The sequence below is a fragment of the Triplophysa rosa genome, linkage group LG2 (genome assembly GCF_024868665.1).
Source record: "Triplophysa rosa linkage group LG2, Trosa_1v2, whole genome shotgun sequence".
Classification (NCBI taxonomy): Eukaryota; Metazoa; Chordata; class Actinopteri; order Cypriniformes; family Nemacheilidae; genus Triplophysa; species Triplophysa rosa.
In genome coordinates, this window is record NC_079891.1 from 27803971 (window position 1) to 27828890 (window position 24920).

Here is a 24920-nt window from a genome sequence, read left to right on the forward strand (position 1 = left end):
GCCAGCTATTCAAGAATAAAAACTTTTAATTGCAGTGCATTTTCTTACTTAAGGTAATAAGCCATGTTTTGTTGTAGATGTGTAGTTGTCTCTGGGCTCTGTAAAGTTGAACAACACAGCTTCTGTATTATAGATCAATATTAAATAACAACATATATGCATATTAAGAACACATTATGCACATTAAGTTTAATGTATATGTAACCGGCTCCACTCGCACCGCTCTGCGCGGGCCTCGAACCGACAACGGTCCGGATGGGAGACGGGCGCTCTAACGAGGAGGCTAAAGACAGCAGTCTCTAGCGTCTGTCGCTAGAGCGCCTCTGTTGGTCGGGGAGTGAGGTTTACACACTGCACAGCTCTTCAGCTGGCCTCCGTTACATATACAAATAAATAAATATACATAAGCAGTTGCATTACAAACATAAGTATCTATTGCATAATGCTCGGGTGGCATATCAACATATGAAATACAAAACTATAAAAACCGGCAGCTCCGGTCCCAAATAACAACAATGGATCAACAGTGTGGTCGTTTTCACGCGCGCGGCGCTGCGCAGACTGATCAGTGAATGACAACAAAGTACCGTGAGAGTGATTAGAAAGCACCGCTTGCTCTTTACGGCGTGATGACTTCAAGTCTGTCCCAAAATGCACTCCCATGTACCCTTGTGGACTCGTGCCTAGTACCCTAGGTCTCGGAGGAGGTCCACAAGACCGGAATGCGCCAAGTCTGATTTTCTCTTAGATTTTAACCCCATCATCGAATTTTATCATTATAGAAAATTAGATTACTAAAAAACAAAACATTTTACATGAATTTAATGTCTTTTGCTGCAGATGGTGCTGCTGACACGAGCGTGTCAATTGGAATACTCTTGTTTTTTATCTTCCTCTGTTTTGCACATAAATCAAAAATATATATTGTGTGTGAATAAAAACATACGAATACATTATTTTTGGAAGGTAGGGGAGCATTGATTTAATAGCTACATTGATCCACAGTCAGTCAAAAGAACATAAAACCATATTCCCACCCTCACTGTCATTTTAACATTTAAAAAGCAAAATTTATAAAGCAGAAAATGACACATAAAACATGAAATGATCAAACTTTGGGTATGAACTACACACATACAGGTTTAACCAACTTTCTACACAATATCACCTTGTGATGTTAAAGGGAAGACATGAAATCCTAGAGGGACCTAGATCTTTTTTAATTCAGTGCTTTAAGGCTCAAATTTTTGGAGCTGTTCTTATACAGCTCGAATGTGTCAGTGTCTCCGTGTAATCTATTTTAATTGTAGAGTTGAATTTATCAAATAATCTGAACTGGGGAAGCTAATGACACTGCAGTAACAATGAACTACTATACGAACAAAAGCTTGTTTTAGCTCTGCAGAAAAACACAGTACAAAACTTCCAGCAAGGCCTAAAATGACCTCAACCATTTTACAGCAATCCAGCATCTTCTCTCTGACAGTCTGAGACATTCAGTCAAAAAGTAAACACACACATAGACAAATATGCTGTTATTGGTGTGTTAATGTGTGCGTTTTCCTCTTTCTGTCTCTCCATTTTAATCCTGTTTTCCTTCTCTTTGTTGGCGGGATCCTTCATTCCATGCAACGTAAACGAAGAGTGCCAGAACCACATGTACTGCTAGCACGGCAACAATGGCAGCATAGAAATAGCTGTCATTGTTGGAGTAACCCAGAAAGGCTGTGGATAAAAAATAAATTGACAATTAAACACTCGCATTAGCAGACAAAAGATAACTTCATAAAACGAATATTTACACATTCTACACAGACACATAATGTTAATATTTAGCCGTACTGTGTTATGTTAATACATATACAGAAAGGGTCATATAAAGTATTATATATATTAATATATAATATTATAATATGTGAACTTGTCTTTGCCTGAACAGAGAATGGAAACAAATACCTTCGAAAAGAAAAGATTTTGAGGCAAAATACAGTCCGATGGGTAGAGTTATCATCAAAATAGTGAAAAACAGCAGTGTCCTCAGAACAGATACAAGAGAGCCATCATTCCTGGAGAAGAAGGGAAGTAAGGTAGAGAGACAAATATTTTATTGCCATTCATTAATACCATCCCTTACGAAAAAAACAAAGAAAACATGGTTTTACTACAGTTAAAACCAAAAAACATAGTTGCTGTAGTAAAACCATGATTTTATATACTAAATATAAATCATTATCAGGAAAAACTGAATTCATTCATACAGATCAATGATTCAGTGAGAATCGTGAGCATTCACGAGGCTTTTCAAATGTAAACTACATACATTTACACATTCAAATCAATTTACATATTAAACATGTCTTATGCACGTAATATTTATGTTCTATTTCTAATAGTTATGTGTATTCGGTAAAGCTTATTTTAATGGAGAGGTCACGTGCAGTATGAATATGAACATTAAAAAATACATTACCCCCTGAAATCCGGCGCAGTTCCGGCCACGGAGCCCACTGGCGTCTTTTCGTAATTTAGCATTTTGTTTTTTTATTCGTGGACAAGAGAGAGAGAGAGAGAGAAAGAAAATCATGTGTACGTAATTCCTAGTTGCGACATCTTGAATTATTTGCGCTTCCGGGTCTTTGTCACATGATCGTGAATAACGTTTTGGTCGTCTGTGAATACGATAGGGGGCGCCGCTGCGCCTACATGCGAACCTCCAACTGTGCACTAGCTTCTGACGATGATAATATATCATTGCTCTCAAGTGATGAACATGTCCTCGTTTGTTTGTGTAAGGGATTGGGGGTATAAAATACTGTTGTAGCCTGGTCTGACGGATGTCTCCTTAGTAATACTGCGGTCAAGCCAGCCGCCACTTCGAAAACGACGGTCAAACTAGCCCCAACGCTGTTTTGTTATGCGCGCATACTGCGCATTACGGTAAAAGCGTATTTTTGGATTTCAAAATGAAAGCGATCTATGGCGAACGCGGTTTCTCTACCAGTCTGTCAATAGTGAATTAATAAAAATGCAAATACATTTAAAAATTAAATATGAAAATATTATGCATAAAACGATATGGTATTGAAAGAGAACCTCAATTGCTTGAGAATTGAAGGCTTTTAGTTTTTTATTGTGGATTTTTTGAAGTATAGCCCTCCAAAATTGCCTACATGTGCTATTATTTCTATAATTTTAGATACATATTAAAAGAAAACTATCTGATTCCACAGACTCATTCCACACTGTAATGAGAGTATCCAACCTCAGTGAGTCACTCATTCAATATCAGGACTGTTTATTGTGGATTTTTTTTTATCAAATACAGTCCTTCAAAATGGCCTATATGTACTACTATTTCTATAATTTCAGATAAACATTACAAGAAAACTATCTGATTGAACAGACTCATTCCACTTTTAAATGAGAGTATCCCACCTCAGTGTGTCACTCATTCAATATCAGGACTGTTTATTGTGGATTTTTTCAAATACAGTCCTTCAAAATGGCCTATATGTACTACTATTTCTATAATTTCAGATAAACATTACAAGAAAACTATCTGATTCCACAGACTCATTCCACATTGTAATGAGAGTATCCAACCTCAGTGTGTCACTCATTCAATATCAGGACTGTTTATTGTGGATTTTTTCAAATACAGGCCTTCAAAATGGCCATATATGTACTATTATTTCTATAAGTTCAGATAAATATTAAAAGAAAGCTATCTGACTCCACAGACTCATTCTACATTATAATGAGAGTTTCCCACCTCAGAGTGTCACTCATACAATATCAGGACTGTATATTGTGGATTTTTTCAAATACAGGCCTTCAAAATGACCTACATGTACTATTATTTCTGTAATTTCAGAAATAATAGTACATATAGACCATTTTGGAGGCTTATAGACCATAATGGGATACATTATAATGTGGAATGAGACTGTGGAATCGGATAGTTTTCTTGTAATTATTATGAGAGATTACAGAAATAATAGTACATGTAGGCCATTTTGAAGGCCTGTATTTGAAAAAATAATAAAACAATAATATTTTATTGATTTAAATCACTAAAGCGACACATTTGTTGTTGTTTTCAGATTTAAAACAAATTGTTATGATTATTGATTTGTTCAATAACTTATGCATTTTATATTTGATTAACATTTGGTCTTTTTGTATCCAGCCCTCTCGGGACCTTGCAGAGTATACACAGGATGAATGATGTTTTTTAGGTGACAGGTAAAACCGCTATGCTGCATTGTGAAAACTAAATCTCAGGAGAAGTGTTGGGTTGCAGGCATTAGGTCATCACCAGCTGCCCCTTTTAACAAGGAGCAGTCTGGAGAGGTGTTCACTCTAAAAGTAGGAAGAGGTTTTGGTAGTTTGGTGTGAGAGAGAGTGTGTAGTGTTTGTGCATCGACCCAGTGATAAAGATACAGATACAGTCACAGTCACAAGAAGGGAGGAAAGGACAAATAAGTATTTACTTTTTGAACATTATTACATGCAGACCACTCAGACTGAAACTGTCCACTCTGATTGTAGTGACATGTAGAATTTGGAACAAAATAATTTTTATTGCAAAAATAAAAACGTAAGAATACAGTAGATACAGTATATAACATTATGTGCTGTACAAAGAATCAGTCTTGTTTTCCATTATAGGCCATTTTCCTTTATAAGATCTTTCCTATTCATTACTGATATACAAAAATACATACATAAAGGATATACAAAGAACACAAAACATCAAAAATGTCTTCCAGTGCTGGTTGCCATGGCATCCAACAATCTCTATAGGAACTCAAGTGCATATTCTCAACCTGCAAGGCCACTGAAACAAAATACTGTGTTCATTCTACAATCTCGAATTAGTTTTACAGGCCTCACAAATCCAAAGAGGTAATATTACCACCAAAGAGGTGGTAATATTGTGGTTCTTCACTGTGGCCTCTAATTGGCTGATCTACTTCGAGATCTACTAGAACAGAGTTTGGGTCACTCCACCCTACACACTTCCTTCACATTGTTATTGGTCACCGCTGGTGACGGTTTACTCTTTGCGTCCTCCGTGTTGCATCTTGAACTTTGAGAGAACAGCACTCTTGGGGTACAGAGAGCACGAAGAATCTGTTTGTACTCTTGCCTGAAGTTTTGGTTGAGCAACCCATACACCACGGCATTCAGACAGCTGTTGAAGTAAGCCATGAAGTAGCTCATAACAAACAGCCATTCTGGGATTTTGGGGCCACCTTTGTAGGATTAACCGCCACAGCAAGCCCAATAAAATTCAGAGGTGCCCAGCACACGGCAAACAGCACGAATACCACGAACATCGTCAGGAAGTTCCTCAGGTGTGCCGCTCTAACCCTCGGATTGGGCCGGACACGACCTTTGACCCTGATCACCAATGTCCATATGCGCAGGTAGCAGAAAGACACCACGGCCAGCGGAACCAGAAAGTGTATCAGCACGACGCAGATGGTGTAGGAAGAGCTTGCCGTCTGGGTGAACGTGCAGGAGAAGATACGCGGCTCGTAACTGAGGGAACCCACGAGGAAGTTGGGAACTGTTGCCAGAGCTGTTAGCATCCAGGTGAGGAACAGGTACAGACAGGTGTTGCGGCGCGAAAAGAGGCAGTCGTAGCGAAAGCTGTGGCAAATGTAGCAGTAGCGGTTAATGGCGATAGCCGTGATGTTGAAGACGGAGCCGATGACGCTCAGTCCCATGACGAACCCGCTCAGCTGGCAGTGCAGGGAGCCCATCTTCCAGCCATTATGGAAGATAGCTAGCAGGGCTAGGGGATAGGGGTACAGAGCCACCACCAGGTCAGCAACAGAAAGGCTCACCACAAAGATATTACCTATGACAAAAAAGAGTGAGAGAGAAGGATGTAACAAGAGGAGATGTATAAATAGGCACCTTATTTAAATTGTATCATTATTATTAATACTTCATATATTTCACTGCTTTTCTGTGGGTATTAATGCTTTGGCAATATTAGATGTTAAACCTGTCAGGGTTTGTGGGCAGAACCCAAAAGCAGGCAGCAATGGTGTAAACAAAAGATTTTAATAAACACAAACAAACAAATCAAAAACTTGATTTGATTTGACTCAAACTCACGGAACAAGAACAAGACGCAATGTCTTTTCCAAGGCATGAAACAAAACGAACTCGCACAGGACAGAAAACACAAGGGCATAAAATAGGGAACCAAATCAACAGGGGCGGTGCATGAAATCATTAACAATCAATAATGAGGAAACGAGAGGGTGGGAAGAAGGACGAGACCAGAGAGAGCGCATGGCATGCCAAAACAAACAATGCCATGTCTCTCTAACACTAAACACGTCTGTCATGATCCTGCCACAAGACTGCCACAAAAGACTGCCACAAAACCACCATAACCATCATCACTGCATGCTGTGAGAGAAAATCGGAAATGTGTATTTTCCACTAAATTTAATAACACCATATTAAAACAATAACTTTTTCCTGATACTTTTACTCTCTAGCATACATTCCTTCCATACGATCTTACAGGAATTTCTATTTTACAATTTCGAATGAATTTGTATGAAGTGAATCGTAAAAAACGCAATAATGAAACAATGAAGCAAAAATTAAGCCCACCCCTAACCCCGCCTCAACCCTAACCATCAAGATCTTACAAATTCATAATGAATTAACCAGCTTGTAAAGTAGTTATGAAGTGAGATTGTTGTTTCGACTTGACTGCTATAGCCTATTAATTGCACCATGAGGTGGATGACTTAAAAGAATACTCTACCCAAAAATGAAATTTCTGTCATGAATTACTGCCCTCAAGTTGTTCCAAACCTGTAATTTCTTTGTTATGTTGTAAACACAAAGATATTTGAAAGAATGCAACTGACATTTATGAGGCACCATTGACTACCATAGAATAAAAAAAAGAATTAGTCAAATGTGCGTAAATGATGACAGTATTTTTGGGTGGAGTATCCCTTTAAGCTCTTTAGTCTGCACTCTCATTGGTAGACAATGCTGTCATCATGTTGTACTGTACATTTACATTTTGTTGAACTCTTCTCAACTTTGTCGCATCGCCAACGGTCTCTGTTGCTCATGTCGCCTCAAATGTTCTGGTTGCTTTGTCACTGCGAATTGCTGTCAGTGTAAACGGCCCTTAAGGGGAACACAAGGTCCGTTGTGTGCTATATGGACAGTATGCCTTTGCCTTTTATTATATGAGGAAAATTGAGTAACCTTGTCTCCTTGTATCTATTAAAAATGTTATTCTGTATTATTTCAATCAAAGATAATCATTCTTAATCCAATTACTGTATACGTCTCTTAATTTATTTGGCTTGGTTACATTTAGCCATTTATGAATTAAATTACTGTAAAGGAGCAAATTCATGGGTAATAAAAATATTTATATTAAATATTTGTCAGAAATAAATTTGAAGATAAAGGGAAAAATAAAAGCAAATTAGAAGTCTTGTTTGAGTAAGAACCATGCAGTGTGTGTGTGTGTGTGTGTGTGTGTGTGGCTGTAACTGACAGAATCCAGACCATCTAATTCATAATTCAATTATAAAACTATAATAAATGTTTACTCTGTCGACTTAAATTAGGTCTCAAACTGTTCTCAACACAGTTGTCTTTAAGAGCTTAGTAATTCATCCTGATGTTGCATCTCAAAAACCTTCAAGATGGTCAGACACATCCATCTTCTCTACAAATGGCCCCATTGTGTCTCTATGAAAATGTGTATTTGATTGAACTGCCCCCATAAATCCATTTGCAAGTCTTTAACTCAAATCTAATGGCATTCATTTCAGAATTTTCAATTTTTCCTTGGCTCTCCGCAACGATGATCAGGTCACGCTTGTTTTGGTTGTATTCTGCATACATGTACTCTCATTGGCTCTTCCCCTCCATAACAATCAAATCTTGCGGTCTCCATCTCGCACCACAACTAAGAACAGAAATTTAATTTGTGAAGGTCGGATTCATGAGGAAAATAACCAAAAATGACTTTCAAATCTTATCAGACTTACTGCTGTCATTCTATGTTATATCTTATATTAGCCCGCTTGCGACTACCTGTGGCTTTCACTTCATCTTTTCAGAAACCGATTTTAACACCCAAACTCGATCAGTTTAAAAAGGTTTATACAGGTACCCTACTACTCATATGACAAAAAAGAAACCAATTGGTTGCCTAACAAAAATGTTTTTGGGTTTTATCACTGTACCAGAAACTGGAGTAAAACATCTGTTCTTCTTTCATAGTTGACATCGGTCAACTATGACATAATAGCATGCGTGTGTCTGAACCAGGCTCTGCTTATCATATGATCTCTTTGTGGTTAAGTTTGAAGAACAATTTTTACAGTCATTTACAGTCATAACAAACAGCAGATTGTCTTAAGGTCTCAATGATTCAAAGGTCTTTTTAAAACGTCTTTCGACCAAAAGAGACGCCAGATACAACTGGACCATTTTTGTATTAACCACAATGACGGTTTCACTGCTGGGCACAAACACACACAATCAGGTCTTAAACCTGCTTATCTCCTCAAAGAGCCTAAACCGGTCTCTTATCACTGTCACCCAAAGCATTGTAAAAGATTTATGTAAACATTTCTTTAAATCAAAAGTGTCGTTTTGACTGGTGTCTGCCAAAAATCTGTCACAGCTTGCCACAGTTAACAGGATGTGTGGTTTGAGAAGTTCACGCTCCTTTGCCATCGGTTTAGCATGAGTCCAACAAGCCCCAAGCGTGTCACGTAGGATAATAAACAGGGCTGCTTCAGCTCTCTGTGTAAATGCATTATACCAGAGTTATTTGTAAAGACACAAATGCAAATATCACATCTTAACTGTGTGACTTCTACTTACCAAAAAAAACATTTCCCCCACTAAAATGTTGAAACTTTGTATTTTTACATTTTTATATTATTGCCTCCTGAATTACTTAGTTGTACTTGCTGGAGTAAGTTGGTTTGGATAAAGGCATCCAAACATTTAATGGTTAAATGTAAATCATTGCTGGAAAGCAGTAAGTAATCTAAGGGATAGTTTACCCCCCCAAAAATCATGTCATCATTCATTCACCCTTATGTCGTACAAAATATAACTGTGGAACACAGAAATATCTCAGAGGTTTTGCATCCATACAATGGAAATCATACAGAAGAAAGTCATACAGGTTCGAAATGACACGATATGATGTCATAATAAATGATGATGATACAAATTTTGACGGGGTATTGCGTGTTTGTCTCTTTAGGAACACATTTCTACTTTCAATAGAAGTATCATTTGTGGTTCAATATCAGGGATAATAGACTACTGGTGGTCTAATAATGGTATCAGATCAGAAAGAGTACCAGTGCCTATCCAACTGTCTTAATATTTAAAGTGATAGTTCGCCTTTAAATATCATCATATTGTCATCATTTACTCACCATCTTGTCATTTCAAACCTATATCCACAGAACACAAAAGATATTTAGAAGAACATTGGTAACCGAACAATGGCAATACCCATTCACTTCTATTGTATAAACAGTACACAACACAAATGCAAGTCAATGGGTACTGCTGTTTTTCGGTTACCAACATTCTTCATTTGTATCTTCTATACCAACATAATCTTCTTTTGTATTCTGCAGAAGAAACAAAGTCATACAGGTTTGAAATGACATGAGGGTAAGTAAATGATGAAAGAATTTTCATTTTTTTGGGTGAGCTATCCCTTTAAGTTCTAATAATATATTTTACCTCAGCTGATAATTTTTAACTCTTATATAATTTCCAAAGTTATACCATTTCCAAAGTTAATACTTTATTATTTAGTTTAAAAGCAAGATGACTCAAAAGCAGTTATTCGTTTTATTTATGCATTTTGTCATTTTTATCTCCAAAAGTGAATTGCAGTGCATTTAAGGTCCAACATGTTCAATCTGTTGTTCCCTTGAACATATGACCTTGGTATTGCACCATGCTTTACCAGAACGACCAGCTCAACTGCAGGTTCTTTTTTCCAGATAATAAAAAACCAATTGAGCACCCCTAAAATGCCATAGCAGTCTGATGTTTTCTGCAGTTTATCACTGAGATCTGACTTCTGAATCTGTGCTCAAGACTGACCTCAGGCTGGACAAAGTAGTTAACTTCTTGCAAACAATAATAATAAAATAATCACATGGTAATGGAGTTACAGCTCTCAGAGGACTGCACAAAGGTCACTGTGGGTCTTCTGCACTCACATTTAAAATGACATGGGAAGTCAGTGTTGTCGGCGCCGGATGAAGAAGTCATTTCTAAAACTGAGTTCTTCTGACCAAGACTATACAGTAAATATATCCTTTCATCTTTTGTTTTAGAAGCAAATTGCTTAAAGATGCTTTCCCTTTATGTCAGAGAAGCACATTTAATAATATTTTATATTATTTTGGGTAACAGTTACTTTTTATATATATGAAGGTGTACAGATGCGAGAAGATCATGGTCATGTGGCCCAGTGTGGGATAACCATCAGAGAATCAAACCTTTAGAGAGCTATAAATCAATGCCAGAGTATGAGAGATGATGTGCGAATCCCTTCTCTTTATCACTTTTCTGCAGCTCAACTACAGATTAAAATGTTAAGTGTTTTATTCTTTGTAAAGGTTGAGGGACTTAAAACCAATTCTGTAATGACAGGCTTATTTCACAGGGGATTCATCTGTCATGTGTGGCATACGTTCCCTCTCTGAAGACCCGGAGAGAGAGAACAGGATTTGTTTTGTCTGTGGTTTAGATGAGGACAGTCTCTAGAGAGGAAGGACTGCCTCAGGATCACAATAAATCCAAACGATTATCTTGTAACAAACTATATAATTGGCTCCCTCTCATAGTTATCATGACACCGACCCTACACATGTTCTGCAACCCTGAATCACGGAGAACTGTGTGTGCATGAGTCACAGAATATAAATATATTAAAGACCCCCTCTGGTGAAAATTTAGTTTTTAATGTTGTTTATATGTTTTATGTGTTTTTAATATGCTTTAAGACAAACCATGTGCAAATGTATAATTTTAAACCATTGCTATTTTCTCCATAAAACTGCTGTTTACCAAAGACAGTCTAAAAAATGTGGTTTGAAACTGCTCCGGTTAATGACGTCATAAACCTGTAACCAATCACATCAACTCATTTGAACCCTGTGGATCAGCAGTTTGAGGCATAAATATGCAAAGATGGCACATAGATTCGGGCAAAAATTATCACTGCACTGATGTGTCAGCTCTCAGCTTCACTTTCAGTTTTAGCAAAGTCTGGAACTGCCAGATTGAGTGGAGGTGGGGCTAATTTGCATATATATATGTAACTGTGTATACTTAATGAAGCTGAGGTGTATTCGAGCTATTTTATTTAAATATTTTCAAAAGAAAAAAAGTTTAAATATGTACGTATTTTTATGGTCAAAGTTTTGTTTTAAGGGATAAAATGATTGACCACAGGGGGACTTTAATGCATCTCAACAGAACAATTATGTTGAAAGTCAATGCACATTATTTTAAAGATAAAAATGCAGCAAGTAATCAAAAGGAAAACACAATCATAATCTTTTATTAAATGTTGTACACTGCTCTGTCTCAAATAAGTAATACTTTACAGATGAGATCATCTACACCATTCCAATGTAAACCTCATCACCAAAATGGCACCTTAACATTGATCTGGAGTTAAATGTGCACCCAACTACCTGCCTGAGAATGAGACTGGGCAAAAGCCCAGCAGGGCTCTTGTGTAATTCAGTGCTTGCTGAGAAAATGCATTCAAACAGATATCCAAGCTAAAGGTTTTTCCATTACCTGGAGATTTTATGATACGCCTCCTATTAGCAAGCAGAGAGATGATTTTATAACAGTCGTCACAAAGCTAAAAAAATCATCAGCTCTCTGGAGATCCTGCAATGTTCACTCTAAAAACATTGGCAAAAAGTAAATGGGATAAAATGACAAAGATGGATCCGCATAAAGGACTTTTTGCCTAGCATCTATTCCAACTCATGGTCAAACTTCACTGTTGTAAACAGTAGAGCTAAAATACAGTAGATGCAAGTAAATCAGTTTTGAGCTGTCTGCAAGTTTCATAAACATTTTTGGGCTTCTTGCACTGCTGGAGAACCTCATAATAGATCGTCTTCATTTCCTCAAATGTATGGCTTCATTAACACTAACTGATTTAGTCAGTATCACAGCAGAATACCAGTGTAAGTCTAATAAAATGTGACGTATTGACACATCTGTGGGCAGATGGTTGAAGATTTTTTGTGAGCGATGGAGCAGGGGAAAAAACTAAAAATTATGATTTAACATTGTGTGTTAAAAGGAAAAGAAAACTATGCAGTCATCTCATTTAAGATGAGAGTATTCAAATGAAACTACCTGTGCTGTATCTCCCTGAGGTAGTTAGAGGTTATCAGAGCTGCGGGAATGTTTTCTGGCTGATGTCAGAATAGAGTTCATGCTGTGATAAATGTATATTCTGGATCCACTCATCCGGAGAATCTGTGCTGGAATTAGATATTATAGTAACATGTATTTTGCAGGCTTGTTTTAAAACACAGATAAGTCTGTTAGCTCTGTATTTCATCTCTCTTTGCTTCTTATCTTAATTTGTTTCTTTGCATAATAAGCATTGTGATATATTGGTTCCTTCATTTACCCTGAATATACTGACCACTCATCCTGTTGGTCCACACACACGCCATGTTTCCATAGACTCATAGGGACCAAAAAATGCCCCCACAAGATAAATAAATACTGGTATTACAATCTTTGTGGGGACATTTGGTCATCAGTTGAGTTCCTTAAATAAATAAAGTTGAATTTTTATTTAAGAATAATTAAATGTTCCCCAGCTCTGGTAAGGCAGGTATTGGAAGCTTGAATATTCAAGCTTGACAACTAACTGTATTTATTGTGTGTATGTGCATGATAAAGCATATCTTTTAAAGGGGTCATATGACACGGCTAAAACGAATATTATCGTTTGTTTTAGATGTAATGCAATGTGTATACACAATATACGGTGTATGGTTGTATCTCCTCTTTGCCCCGCCTCTCTGAAACACGCAGATTTTTTACAAAGCTCATCGCTTTGAAAAGCGAAGTGTGCTATGATCGGCCAGTTAACCAGTGCGTAATGATTGGTCGAAAACTGCAAGCGTGTGACGGAAATGTAACGCCTCTTTCCATATTTGTAACATCAGGTTCCAAAGAAATTGTACTGACAGGTACGCCCACCTTACTTGCATATACATTTGGGCGGTCTTATCTTATGATTTAGTCAAATCATACCACGAACTGACGTAGATTTGTGGGGGTGTGGTTACACGAGGCATTTCAGGCAGCTCTGGGTGAGCATTCGCTTTTAGATAGAATGCATCCATCTAATTTTTTGCAATTTTACGTGTCTAATACATGCATGGGCAACTTATAACATGCCAAAGACAAAGAAAAACACGTATTCGCACCATATGACCCCTTTAACCTTCATTTCCATAAGTACTTAATGCTGAATTATTCCTGGCAGTCATAATAAACAACCAACCTTCCTCTCAGGAGCCGTGCCATCTGACAGAACAAACCCAGCATATTTTTACTGAGATATGAAAATGATTATATTAACCTGGTTAAAATGTATGAGATTTGCCATAAGTGTACCATGGGTTGTTTTTTGGCTGTTGAACTTGACTGACAGACTTAATCTCAAATGTAAACGTGACTTTCTGTGCATGTCAAACAGTTGTGCCTGAGGGCACAGCCCAAGCAAAAGACCATCAATGACATCATGGATGTTCAGTATTTACATTCCATCTCTTTTATACACACACACATTATCAAAGATGCCAATATATGCTAGAATTGACCATATAAGAACATTGTACATCACTGTGAACTAGAAACTAAAACCACTGACGCCAGGTTTATGTGCGATTTTTACGGGTGGTGAAGAGAGAAGCTGTATTTCATACTGAAGATAGATGATTTGGACAGGTTCAGGTGCTTGACTTGTAGCAGCTTGGCCTTGAGGGATATATACAGTATGTGCCAGAATGTCTTGCACGAAGGAACACCAACTGATGCTGGGCATTATAGTCTCTCCAGTCTGAGGATAGACCAGAGAACCCAGACCGCCTTGTGTAGTAAACAGTCTAAAACTTCTACATCGGTGCATAATATTTTATATTTATTTATTGCAAAGTTATTATGTGTGAGTGATCATTCTTAACATCAAATTTCCCTGTAGTTATTTAGCAGTATTTTGTGACAAACACATAAATCGCATTGGCACCGTGGCACAGTAGGCAGTGCACATGCTCACAATGCATAAAGAGTGTGTCATGTCCTGATCTGATTACTTCTCTCTCTCTCTCCCCAATGGTTTGCCGTCTGTTTGAACTGTCCTTAAAGGCATTAAAAGCCAATAAATAGAAAAAAGCAAGCACAAAAATTGCATGACCACATCGCGTGCCTCTCCTATTGACAACATTCTGGACGCTATGCACAGGATTCTGATGATCCCTTTTTACATTCCATCACATTTGAAATTCCTGTTACATTGGTCATCTGAATCTAGCATTCCAAATTAACCCAGGCTCCTCCCCATAACAGCCTTAATGATATGTCTAAAACCAGGTCATTGAGATGGATTCGGTAAGTGTGTCACGTCGCTTTTCCTGTGTGCAGTATCTGTGTGTTTGTCTCTGTTATGATGTCTCTGCATGAGCAATGCTAGGACTTTATTCTTCATGCATATATACACGTTACTAAAGCAGCTTGTAGATAAATGCAGACTGAGAAAACACTGCATGAGACAGTGAGGTTTAGACGTGGTGCCAAAACAATAGGAGCAGCTGCTGAGATTGAAACGCTTTACCGATTATATTGCACGCATATAGAGCGACACCATGCATACGGAGCACACATTTCTTTTTTGTTCAACAATATGATCTAAAGAGTATATGCGCTCGATGTGCATCTCATAATTCCTCAGCCTATCTCTTTCAATGGGGCATGGACCATTAACCACTGTCTTCCAAATCATGAGAGCGCAGGAAAAAGTCTCATCCCCAAAGTGTTTTAAACTCATAAGCAGCACACTTGATGGGTTTGATGGGGGCAGTTATTAGCATGGAAATTCTCTTCTGTTGCTATCTCTCTCCTTAGGCATTTTCATACACTCTCAGAAAAAAGATACAAAAGCTGTCACTGTACCCTTTAAAAAGGTCCTAATATGTAAGATTTAGGTACAGATATGTACACATTCGATACCAATATAACATTATTTACAAGGTACTACTATACACAGTTTAGCTGCAAATATGTTTTTTTGAAAGGGTACCACCCTGAAAGGGTACCACCGGCTACCTGTGTGAGAAAGAAAGAAAGAAAGAAAGAAAGAAAGAAAGAAAGAAAGAAAGAAAGAAAGAAAGAAAGAAAGAAAGAAAGAAAGAAAGAAAAAGTTTAGTTGGAAGACAAAATTAAATGCTGCCAATTGTATCTGTTATCATAAATACAGCTTTCAAGAAAGGATTCAAAGTCTTTGCCCCTGCGCTTTCTAAAATGAAATTAGATGAAACATGTCATTTAACATCTCACGTCTTGTTTCATTATCCGATAAAACAGGACAGCCACGTTTTGCTGATGTCTGTATGTAAGCCGAATTCTGGACATCTGCATGCTAAAAGAGGAATACTGAAAAAAAGACATGTTTCTATGTTTTTATATAGCTTGATTTATGCAGCCTCACTGGTAGAGCTTAATTTTAACAACGCCAAGGTCGTGGGTTCAAATCCCATGGAAACAAACTAATAAATATACTGTATAGTGCAATGTAATTCAGATAAAAGCAAATGCTAAATGTAAGTGAATTCATATTCTGCACATTATGACCAATCCACTCGCTGTAAATGGTGTAATTAATAATCATTATCAAATCAAAAGAGTTAGCCATGGCAAACTGACAACAACAGCTGGGAGCAACTTAATTTAACACGTAATGCTCCTATATAAGTATACAAGTGTTTTATAAAATGACACACTCATACTCTACAATTCTTGTACTTATCTTTTTAATAAGGAAGTTTAAACAGCTGATATGCCTATGTGATAAAATATTTGCTTGACGTTACACATTTTCACACCTGCATTCCTCAGTTTCTTGTTCCTATACACGGACAGGATGACCAGAAGATTTCCAACGATATCAGCCACGGTGGTGAAGATGAGCACGCCGGCGAGGGTGGCTGCGACCCCGGGAGACGTGCTTTTGGCGGCGAGGCACTGGTTACTTCTGGATAAACTCTCCATACAGCTGAGGTTCGCCATTCTTAGGGACCACGCCACAATAAAGTTCCACCTTTCATATCCTCTTCAGGGAAAAAACCCAAAGACACGAACAGGTATTCCCGCATGCATTCCCAACAACATTTCCAGTTTTGCATTTATAAAATGATTTTTCATCACACAACATCTTTTTAGTAGAACGCCCTTCTTAATTTTCCAGCAGCTCCAATGAAATTACGTTTGATAGGCTTCTGCTACTCGCTTGCATTGTGAATCCCACAGTTGTCTCTGGATTGTCACCTCGGATCACAGTGACTCACACACTGTTGATCGGACACCACACCACGCACGCACATACATCACGGCACAGACACAGCGGGCTGCGTCGCATCCCCGGCGCCGACATCCTCTCGGTTTCTTCCTCAAACGCCCTGTCAGCTGTTCAGCGCCTAGGGCAGCAGTCAGTACGAGCAGCGATTAGGGTAAAGAGTTGTGGATTCAATTTGGACCACCACATTTGCGAACATTAACAACAGTTTTGCTTCAGAGAAGGAAGCTAAATGGATTTTTTTAGAGGGTGCGCAGGATAAAGTAGTAGAAGTTTACGTTCGGACTGTCAAGAATGGCTATAAACTCAAGCAGGGTACCCGATTTATGGGTATGGTGTGAATATTAAAAATGCTGTAACGAAAGATAAATTTAACCCCTCACGTGTAGAATGCCTGAAAAAGTACATTTTTAAACGAACTATATTAAAGTTCAAATCGGAAAATCAATTTGGATTTAAAGACATATCAAACGCAAAATACAAGTGCACCTCTAAAATAAGCTTCATATTAATATATTGTTAAAACCATAGTAATTAACCCTCTTACTTCATACACACACACACACGCACACACACACACAGGCTTTGGTTGACTATCCCTGTGGGGACAGTCCATAGGCGTAATGTTTTTATACTGTACAAACTGTATATTCTATCCCCTATCCCCAACCCTATCCCTAAACCTAAAGATCATAGAACAGTTTTTGCATTTTTAGATTTGTAAAAAATATTGTTCTGTACAATTTATTAGCTTTTTTGCCCATGAGGACCTCAATTTTGGTCCCCACGGTGACACGAGTCCCCATGTGTTGGTGTGTATTCAGGTTTAGGTCCCCACCGGGATATACAAACATGAACACACACACACACACACACACGCACACGCACACGCACACGCACACGCACACGCACACACACACACGCACACGCACACGCGCACACGCACACACACGCACACACACACACACACACACACACAGAGAGAGAGAGAGAGAGAGAGAGAAACAGATGTTTTGACTATGAATTTTTAGACTGCAAGGTCACAAATAAATATTCAACTATAGATTATTTGTCTCGCTGCAGACATATGATGACAGTTGCCATTGTTTCACTGGGGACAGAGACACGTTTATGGCACGAAATTAACAAATTAATATTTTCTGGGTTTCCTTTCTCGGACGGGATTCTCTATGCATAGTTCAGGCCTGTCTCCTCAACGATTGGTGTATTTTATTGCACAACAACTATTCGTTATTTAAGCTAAATTATAAAAATCACCCACTTTTAGCAAGATGGACAATGGCTGACAGCTTTCTGCCCGTCAGCGGGGCGTTCCCTTAGCGCATGACGTCACATGAAAACTATGGATACAGCATGCATTCACACGATCACATTAATGTCTCCAGATGTCTCCACCCTTGTTGTTTTGACATAAAGGTTAATTACTATCAATGATAATATGTTATTTTGTCAATATATTATAAACAATATATTAATTATATACATATTGCTTGGTTTGCTGTTAGAGACTTTCCATTGGCTGTTGTTTTGAATAATGAATTAGGTAGATGTATTCAAGGTTTGGATGGTGTTTAGGCGATGTTTTCATTAGTTATTTATAAATATAATTATGTTTCGAGTTCCGTTCTGGGTGATAATATAGTACATGTCCTGATGTATAACTTTGAAATTTATGTTATTTAAAAGATACCGTCGGTATTTTTATTGTCGCTCCTTGGCAGTATAAATAGCAGAGGACAAGGATTCATAATTGGAGCGGAGCTTCTGTATACGCGTTTGTTAGAGTAGGCCTAGGCCAGCAGAAGCTCCGCTCTCGTCGTCGATAGGTCTCCTAAATACGTCGTTGCGTCTTTTTGTAATTTGTAGTAAAAATAAATGAATATTTAACACGCAGTAGTGTTTGCCTCACAGTCACATGTGATTCTTTTATAAAAAAATTAAAAAAACACGTAGCTCGCAATGTATTTTACTTTTCCAATGGTGTCCCGTCCATATAAACTCGCCCAAGTTGAAAAATGAAGTGATCCCAATCTTTGCGCCCGAGCGCGCAAGCGAAAAGACGCAGAAAACGGGAATATGCCGACAAATGTCCCCTGCAACAATATTCGGTCTAAATTCCTGTGCGTTATGTAAGAGTTTTAGTTACATGTGTAACAATTCACCCTCCACGGGCTGGACTCGAACCCACAGCTGCGCGACCAGGTCGGTCTCAGCTGAGCCTGCTGCCATCTGTGTATTGCAATCATCTGCGCCTTCTTTTAGTTATCATTTATTCAGTTATATAGTTGTAGACATCATTATGAAAGCATATTACATGTTTATGGTTAAATAAACTGAATAAAATGTTTCTTCAAAAATGGGATATGATTTGATTGATTTATCAGATTTAAATTTGTTTATTAAAATAAAATGAATACACACAAATATTGAAATGAGTACACACACATATATATACAGAAGAATATGAACGTGTGGGCCCATGTATTATAACATATTCAGGACATATAGAATGGCTTCTAACATATGGGAACTGGGACAGCTGAAAACCCCAAGAACCCAAGCTCGTAATAAAAACAAACGAAAAAATATATAAAAATAAATTAAAATACTTTTTACGGCTCGATAAAATAATTGACAGAAAAAACATTGAAATATAACGAAAAATAACGAAAATATGATCTAATAAAATAATGGTAGTAAAACAAAACACGTTATGTGAATGGGTACTTCTAGCGTCTCACGTGCGCATGCGCAGATTGCGCACTGCGTCCTGTTTCGTAAAACGCGCAATCGGTTGAAGCTGTCATTTGTTATGTACTTCATTTTTATGTAGTTCATTTCTTAGTAGTTTGCCTTCCTCGCACATTTTCTAAGCGATTAATTTAGTCTTTACCAGTTGGGTCTGCTGCTGGAAAAAGCCAAAGAATGAGTGACGAAGACAAGAGAAGCACCAAGAAAATAAAAATAAAATCAAGTGAGGGGGACACCACGGCGCCTACCAGAAAGAGACAGAAAATAAAAGAAAAACACGACAATAAGAGAGGTGCAGTCTATCTATCTAACTATCTATCTATCTCTATGTCCGTTCGTACGTGGGTGTTAAGTAATGTGCTTTTCTCTGCTCTTCAGCTGGTAAACTGGACACCACAAAAGCCAAAGTCGAGCACTCTGGCACGGACAAACATACATCTGCCCAATCAACTGATCATCAACTGTCCGATGTAGTAAAAAACACCTGTGAAGAAAAGAGGAATGTAAAAAGACAACTTGTGTTTAAAGGCAAGAATTTTGTGCTCTTTTGTTATTATATATTCAACATATGGAAAACAGTATACTTCATGTTTTACAATTTTGCAGACTACCCAGAGTTCACACCTAACGTGACTCCCAAAGAGGTTTTGCAGGCAGGCAGTTTTGGGGGCACCTATTTCAGGCCAATCTACTCCAGTATCACAAGTATGTCGCATTATGCATAGAAGCTGCTAACTTTTTATTATGATCAACGGGCACTTTATGGTAAATATTAATCGAAGACATTGTTAAATCTGTGAATAATATGAAACAAAGCAGCAAAGCTAACCAGCTTTTCACCAGGCCAGCAGTCTCAGGACACAAGGCCGTCTCTCTTCTGCCCTGAAACTGCTCGCCTGTATACTTGGCTCTGTGCTTGAATCTTCAGGTGGAAATCTGGATTCCCTGGTTATGGACGGACCTCATAATAAATCATTTTTGTTACAGAGCAACACTATAAAGATGTTTGGCAAGAGCTTCCCAAAGACTGGCTGGAAGGGCTTACAATCTCTTCACAGGTATTATTTATTACCATACCACTATTGAATTGTAATCACAGATAAACACTTCTGTCAAAAGGATGATGAATGTTTAGGCGATAAATGAGATTGAGTTCAGATTCAGATTTGCCTAGATTGCAGTTTACGGTAGAGCTATTTGAGCTTAGTTCATGTGAAATTCCTATACCCCATATAGGAATTTATAGTCTGCATAATATATTACCTGTGTTTCTCTTCTTATATCTTCCGTCTCTTGTCTGTGTGTGTCTGTGTTTCTGTGCGCGACTGTTAGTGTTCGCTGAGTGTGCCTGTTTTTCGTGTATGTGCGCTGTGTGTGTGTGTGTGTGCACTGTATATTTTGTGTGTCTTGTGTGAATTGGAGTGTATCTATTCTTTTTTCTCTTGTTACTTATTCTATTATATAAATTTAAATGGATATTTCACAGGCAAATCAACATTTCCCCATGTTTTACTCACCCTCAAAGCATCCTGACTGTATATGACATTCTTCTTGAAGAATAATGCAGTCGAAGTTATAATACCACGTATCATTTTACTTCTAAGCGGTAGAATGGGAGTGAATGGGCATCGACTTTTTGAAGCTCCAAAAAGTCTAGCTTCCGTTATCCCTCGGCTGCATGTGAACCTGAGGCTTGTTTTTCTGGCAAATGACGCAGGTGCGTCGTAAGTTCCGATGACGAACGCGGCATTTTCTGTTTTGTTCCAATAGGATGTCACCTCCTCTACACGGGATTCTTCCGTCACGGTCATTTGCCGGAAAAACAAGCATCAGGTTTACGTGCAGCCAAGGGATAAAGGAAGCTAGACATCAATGTAATAATGTGTCAATATGGATATTTCTCTTAATCAAACGCATCGATTCGCTTCAGAAGATCTTTGTTAAGACCGCAGAGCTGTGTCGAGCAGTTCTTTGATCGATGGATGCACTTTCTGGAGCTTCAAAAAGTCGACGCCAATTCACTCCCGTTCTACCGCTTGGAAGTAAAAGAATAGGTGGTATTATAACTTCGACTGCATTATTATTCAAGAAGAAAGTCATATTCAGTCAGGATGCCTTGAGGGTGAGTAAACATGGGGAAATTTTGATTTGCCTATGAAATATCCCTTTAATGTATTGCTTATAGTTTGTAATATAATTTCTATAAGAATTAGTAATATGCTGTACTTTGTTGGTGGGCTGTGTGTTGTTGTTTTTGCAGTATATGAACAGATTAACTGTTCAGATAAAACAGATAAACTGAGAGTGAATTTGATAGTGAGGAGTAAAATCATGTGATAAGTGACATAAGAAGAAAATAGGAGAGAGAATAGGGAAAACCATGAAATATGGTTTAGCTGTAAGACCTTGCTTGCACTTGCAAAAAAAATGAATGAACGAGTTGATAATATCTAGATTGCCACAGTGTAGCAAATACACCATTCACAATTTCCAGAAACAGCATAATCAGCTTGAAGTCAGACTTTTTCTCCATGACCCCTGTTACATATCAGTATTATTTTTTTACTTTAAATACTTTTATAGCGTTTAGAGTATTGTTAACACTATACCAGTTGGGCCATGAGTAATATAATTGGGTGCTTCCTACGGCCTAAATTATTGTTTTTATTTTTATTATTTTATACTTGTACATTTTTACATACATAAATAGCTTTACATTCCCTATATCTTTATCTTATGTTTATTGTATTGTATTTCTTAATTCTTTATATCCATAGGGCCTTATTTAAAGAGTACATTCCTCAATATTTTTAAGGGCTTATTTTGGTTTATGGAGTGTCCGACAACAAGTTTATGTACATACATGATGTAAAAATACTATTATTTCGTAATAATAAGCAGTTTTTATTACCTTACTTCTTGACTGACTCTCAAATGACTCGTTCCGCGATTCATCTGTGTAATCTCCGCCTTTCCGCCAGCGTAGTCTGATCTGATTGGTCAGATAGTGTAGTCTGCTGTGATTGGTCAGATGGTCTAGTCTGCTGTGATTGGTCAAATGGTCTAGTCTGCTGTGATTGGTCAAACGCGTTCAGCATGTGTCGCAAATGGACCGCCTATCATTACTGCTGTATTACGGTTTGCAGGTGGTTGGATATTAACAGTGTATAGAGAGAGATGGCGTCGATTTTACCTTACCAGTTCGAGCCCGAGTCTGACGAATCATTCTTTAATCCTTATACAGATGCCAGTAAGAAAAAGGACTGTTTTAGACACTTCTCTTGTAACAGTTAGTTATCACGGCATACAGTGTACGGTGTTCGTATCTTCAGATGTTATTATAACTATAGTACACCACGCAGTTCTTGAAATAAAGACTTTGCGAGTTAATATGGTTGAACACTTACATTAGCGCAACGAGTTTATAGCTAACGTTAGGTAAACAAACAGTAACAACCCCCAAAATAACGGTAACGTTAGCTAAACACAGACATGAGATAACGTCACACAAATTTAATTTTAAGTAAAGACAAAAATAAAGAGTCACACTTACAGGTTGTGATTCGGTGGAGCTTACAGGTCCAAATAAAGTTGGTATTGCAACATCTTTTAAGGAAAGACGTTTAATGTATCCTGCAGTAAAGGCGCCAAGATTGATGAAGCAATCTTCGGTAAAATGACGCGCGCAAAGTAAAACGTTCGGTTTATACTCCTTTGGTGTCGTTTGAAAAATAAATAGTAACCATTTTTTCCTCAGAAGTTCTTCCTTTGGTAGTGAAAATAAGACTGACTTAGTTTCACTACATAGAACACAGCTTCTCTTAGACATGATGCACACGTCACGAACGAGCTAGTACAGTGTTTGGGGAGGAGAGAGTTAAGTTTTCGCAGTCAGTAGGCGGGGATTTTTCTAGTGACGTAGGTACATTGTGGTTAAAGATTCGGACAGGTCATGGCTTGTTCGCGTGATTCAGAGTCGATTACCTTTTTTATAAGCTAATAACTTTGTTATTCGTTCACCTTCGGATTTACAACTTGGCAGATTGCTTACATTCAAACACGGCAAAATTAAACACTTCATGAAATGTATTTTTTATGATCTCGAGGAATGTACTCTTTAAATCATTGTGTACTGTATTCTATCATGTTATGGTCTCTGTGTACTGTTGTTGCTGTTTCTGTGTTCTGGATGCTCCTGTCACCAAAACAAATTCCTTGTATGTGCAAACATACTTGGCAATAAAGCTCTTTCTGATTCTGATTAAGTTGTGGTTTACTTTGATGTATAATATCTAGGTATGTTTCAATGTTGCTTTTATTTCAGGTAGCATCATCAACATACAGGGAAAATGTGAACGCCTACAAGGTGAAGTGTGGAGGCAGTCTAGAGATGTGGGAAAGCAGTGGCTGGATTGTTCCTCAAGACCCATACGGATGGTTCCAGTGGTACTGCAGGCAAGACTACTAAACATATGAACCTCATTCTGTCCAAATTATGGAAATACACATTGAGTCATTTTGTAGCCACATGCTCCAACACAAAAACTTAATCAAGTAGTTGTACAGAATTGAATTACATGTGACTAAATATTCCAAGTCATATTTTGGGTATGGGTCACCATACCTGACAAATAGGTCACTTTCACTCATAAAACATATGTGAATTTTCAGGTGGTTTCACTTTTATGTAAATATGTAAACAAAACAATCAAATGCAACAATTTTAAATTGCTGCAAATGCTTTTATAGTCAAATATAATATATCTCAAAATAAAATACCTTATCACCCGGCAGATTTTACCAGGGCCGGCGAACACAGGATGATGAACGCCAGATCAGTCGGTGGGCCAAATGTGCAGGAGTCAAAGGTCGCTGGCGGAATAACCTCATTACAAAAGTGGTTCGGTCCGGTTGTGCATACGATAACTTCAGCGTTTCCCCAGTTGTTAGACAGACTCTTCAACACTGGGGCTACAGACTCACTCTGGAGGACTACAAGGAAGGAGCAAAAAGAGTTAAACCCAAGTAGCATCAACATTCTCTTCCAAAACTGGACTCGTTCAGTTTAAACCGTAATCCAGAAATGGTGAACGATCGTAGTATATGAATTAAACTGAAAATCTGTTTGAATAGTTAATGTCTTACCTGAATGAGGACATATTTTTAGATGAATGGGAAGTTATGAAGTTTTTCATAAGTGTTTTTTAAGTGGAACAACTGTACTCCACAACTCTACATTTATAAAAACTGGATCCAAAGCAGCACTAGATCTGAGAGAACTTTGGTGTTAAAAAGGTGTGGAGTTTACCGCAGGGGGCATTCTTTTTGTATTTTTATGACAATGTTACTGTGCAAATAATATAAATATTTCTTTAGCAACCTTTTCTGGATTTGTTTTTTTAAGTGTCGTGTAAGTTATTCTGTCAATGAGTACAAAATATGATTTTACTGACTTTGTTCATTGCGCTTTCTT

The 24920-nt window shown here is 37.8% G+C and overlaps 3 protein-coding genes across 3 annotated transcripts; 1 reads left to right on the plus strand and 2 right to left on the minus strand.

Moving 5' to 3' along the window:
• Nucleotides 1–953: 953 nt before the first annotated feature.
• vma21 (vacuolar ATPase assembly factor VMA21) lies at nt 954–2864 on the minus strand. Its single transcript, XM_057319243.1, has 3 exons — nt 2471–2864; nt 1957–2066; nt 954–1725 (listed from the first exon to the last, which is right to left on the minus strand). The coding sequence occupies exons 1-3, from the start codon at nt 2530–2532 to the stop codon at nt 1583–1585; spliced, it is 315 nt and encodes a 104-aa protein (XP_057175226.1). The 5' UTR covers nt 2533–2864; the 3' UTR covers nt 954–1582.
• A 1709-nt stretch (nt 2865–4573) lies between these two features.
• Nucleotides 4574–16751, minus strand: mtnr1c (melatonin receptor 1C). Its single transcript, XM_057362395.1, is given in 3 exon segments — nt 4574–5262; nt 5265–5869; nt 16206–16751. Coding segments are annotated over 3 exon segments (1047 nt in total). The 5' UTR covers nt 16390–16751; the 3' UTR covers nt 4574–5004.
• Nucleotides 16752–19441: 2690 nt separating this feature from the next.
• On the plus strand, nt 19442–24915 carry zgc:113208 (uncharacterized protein LOC550591 homolog). Its single transcript, XM_057319541.1, has 6 exons — nt 19442–19739; nt 19826–19975; nt 20054–20152; nt 20435–20505; nt 23772–23902; nt 24242–24915. The coding sequence occupies exons 1-6, from the start codon at nt 19622–19624 to the stop codon at nt 24474–24476; spliced, it is 804 nt and encodes a 267-aa protein (XP_057175524.1). The 5' UTR covers nt 19442–19621; the 3' UTR covers nt 24477–24915.
• The last annotated feature ends 5 nt before the right edge of the window (nt 24916–24920 follow it).

Coding starts and splice junctions, on each gene's coding strand:
- zgc:113208 (XM_057319541.1), top strand. CDS start 19,622: ATGAGTGACGAAGACAAGAGAAGCACCAAGAAAATAAAAATAAAATCA. Junction 20,153..20,434: donor AATCTACTCCAGTATCACAA/GTATGTCGCATT, acceptor TTTTTGTTACAG/AGCAACACTATAAAGATGTT. Junction 20,506..23,771: donor GGCTTACAATCTCTTCACAG/GTATTATTTATT, acceptor CTTTTATTTCAG/GTAGCATCATCAACATACAG.
- vma21 (XM_057319243.1), bottom strand. CDS start 2,532: ATGCTAAATTACGAAAAGACGCCAGTGGGCTCCGTGGCCGGAACTGCG. Junction 2,067..2,470: donor ACTGCGCCGGATTTCAGGGG/GTAATGTATTTT, acceptor CTTCTTCTCCAG/GAATGATGGCTCTCTTGTAT. Junction 1,726..1,956: donor AAAATCTTTTCTTTTCGAAG/GTATTTGTTTCC, acceptor TTTTATCCACAG/CCTTTCTGGGTTACTCCAAC.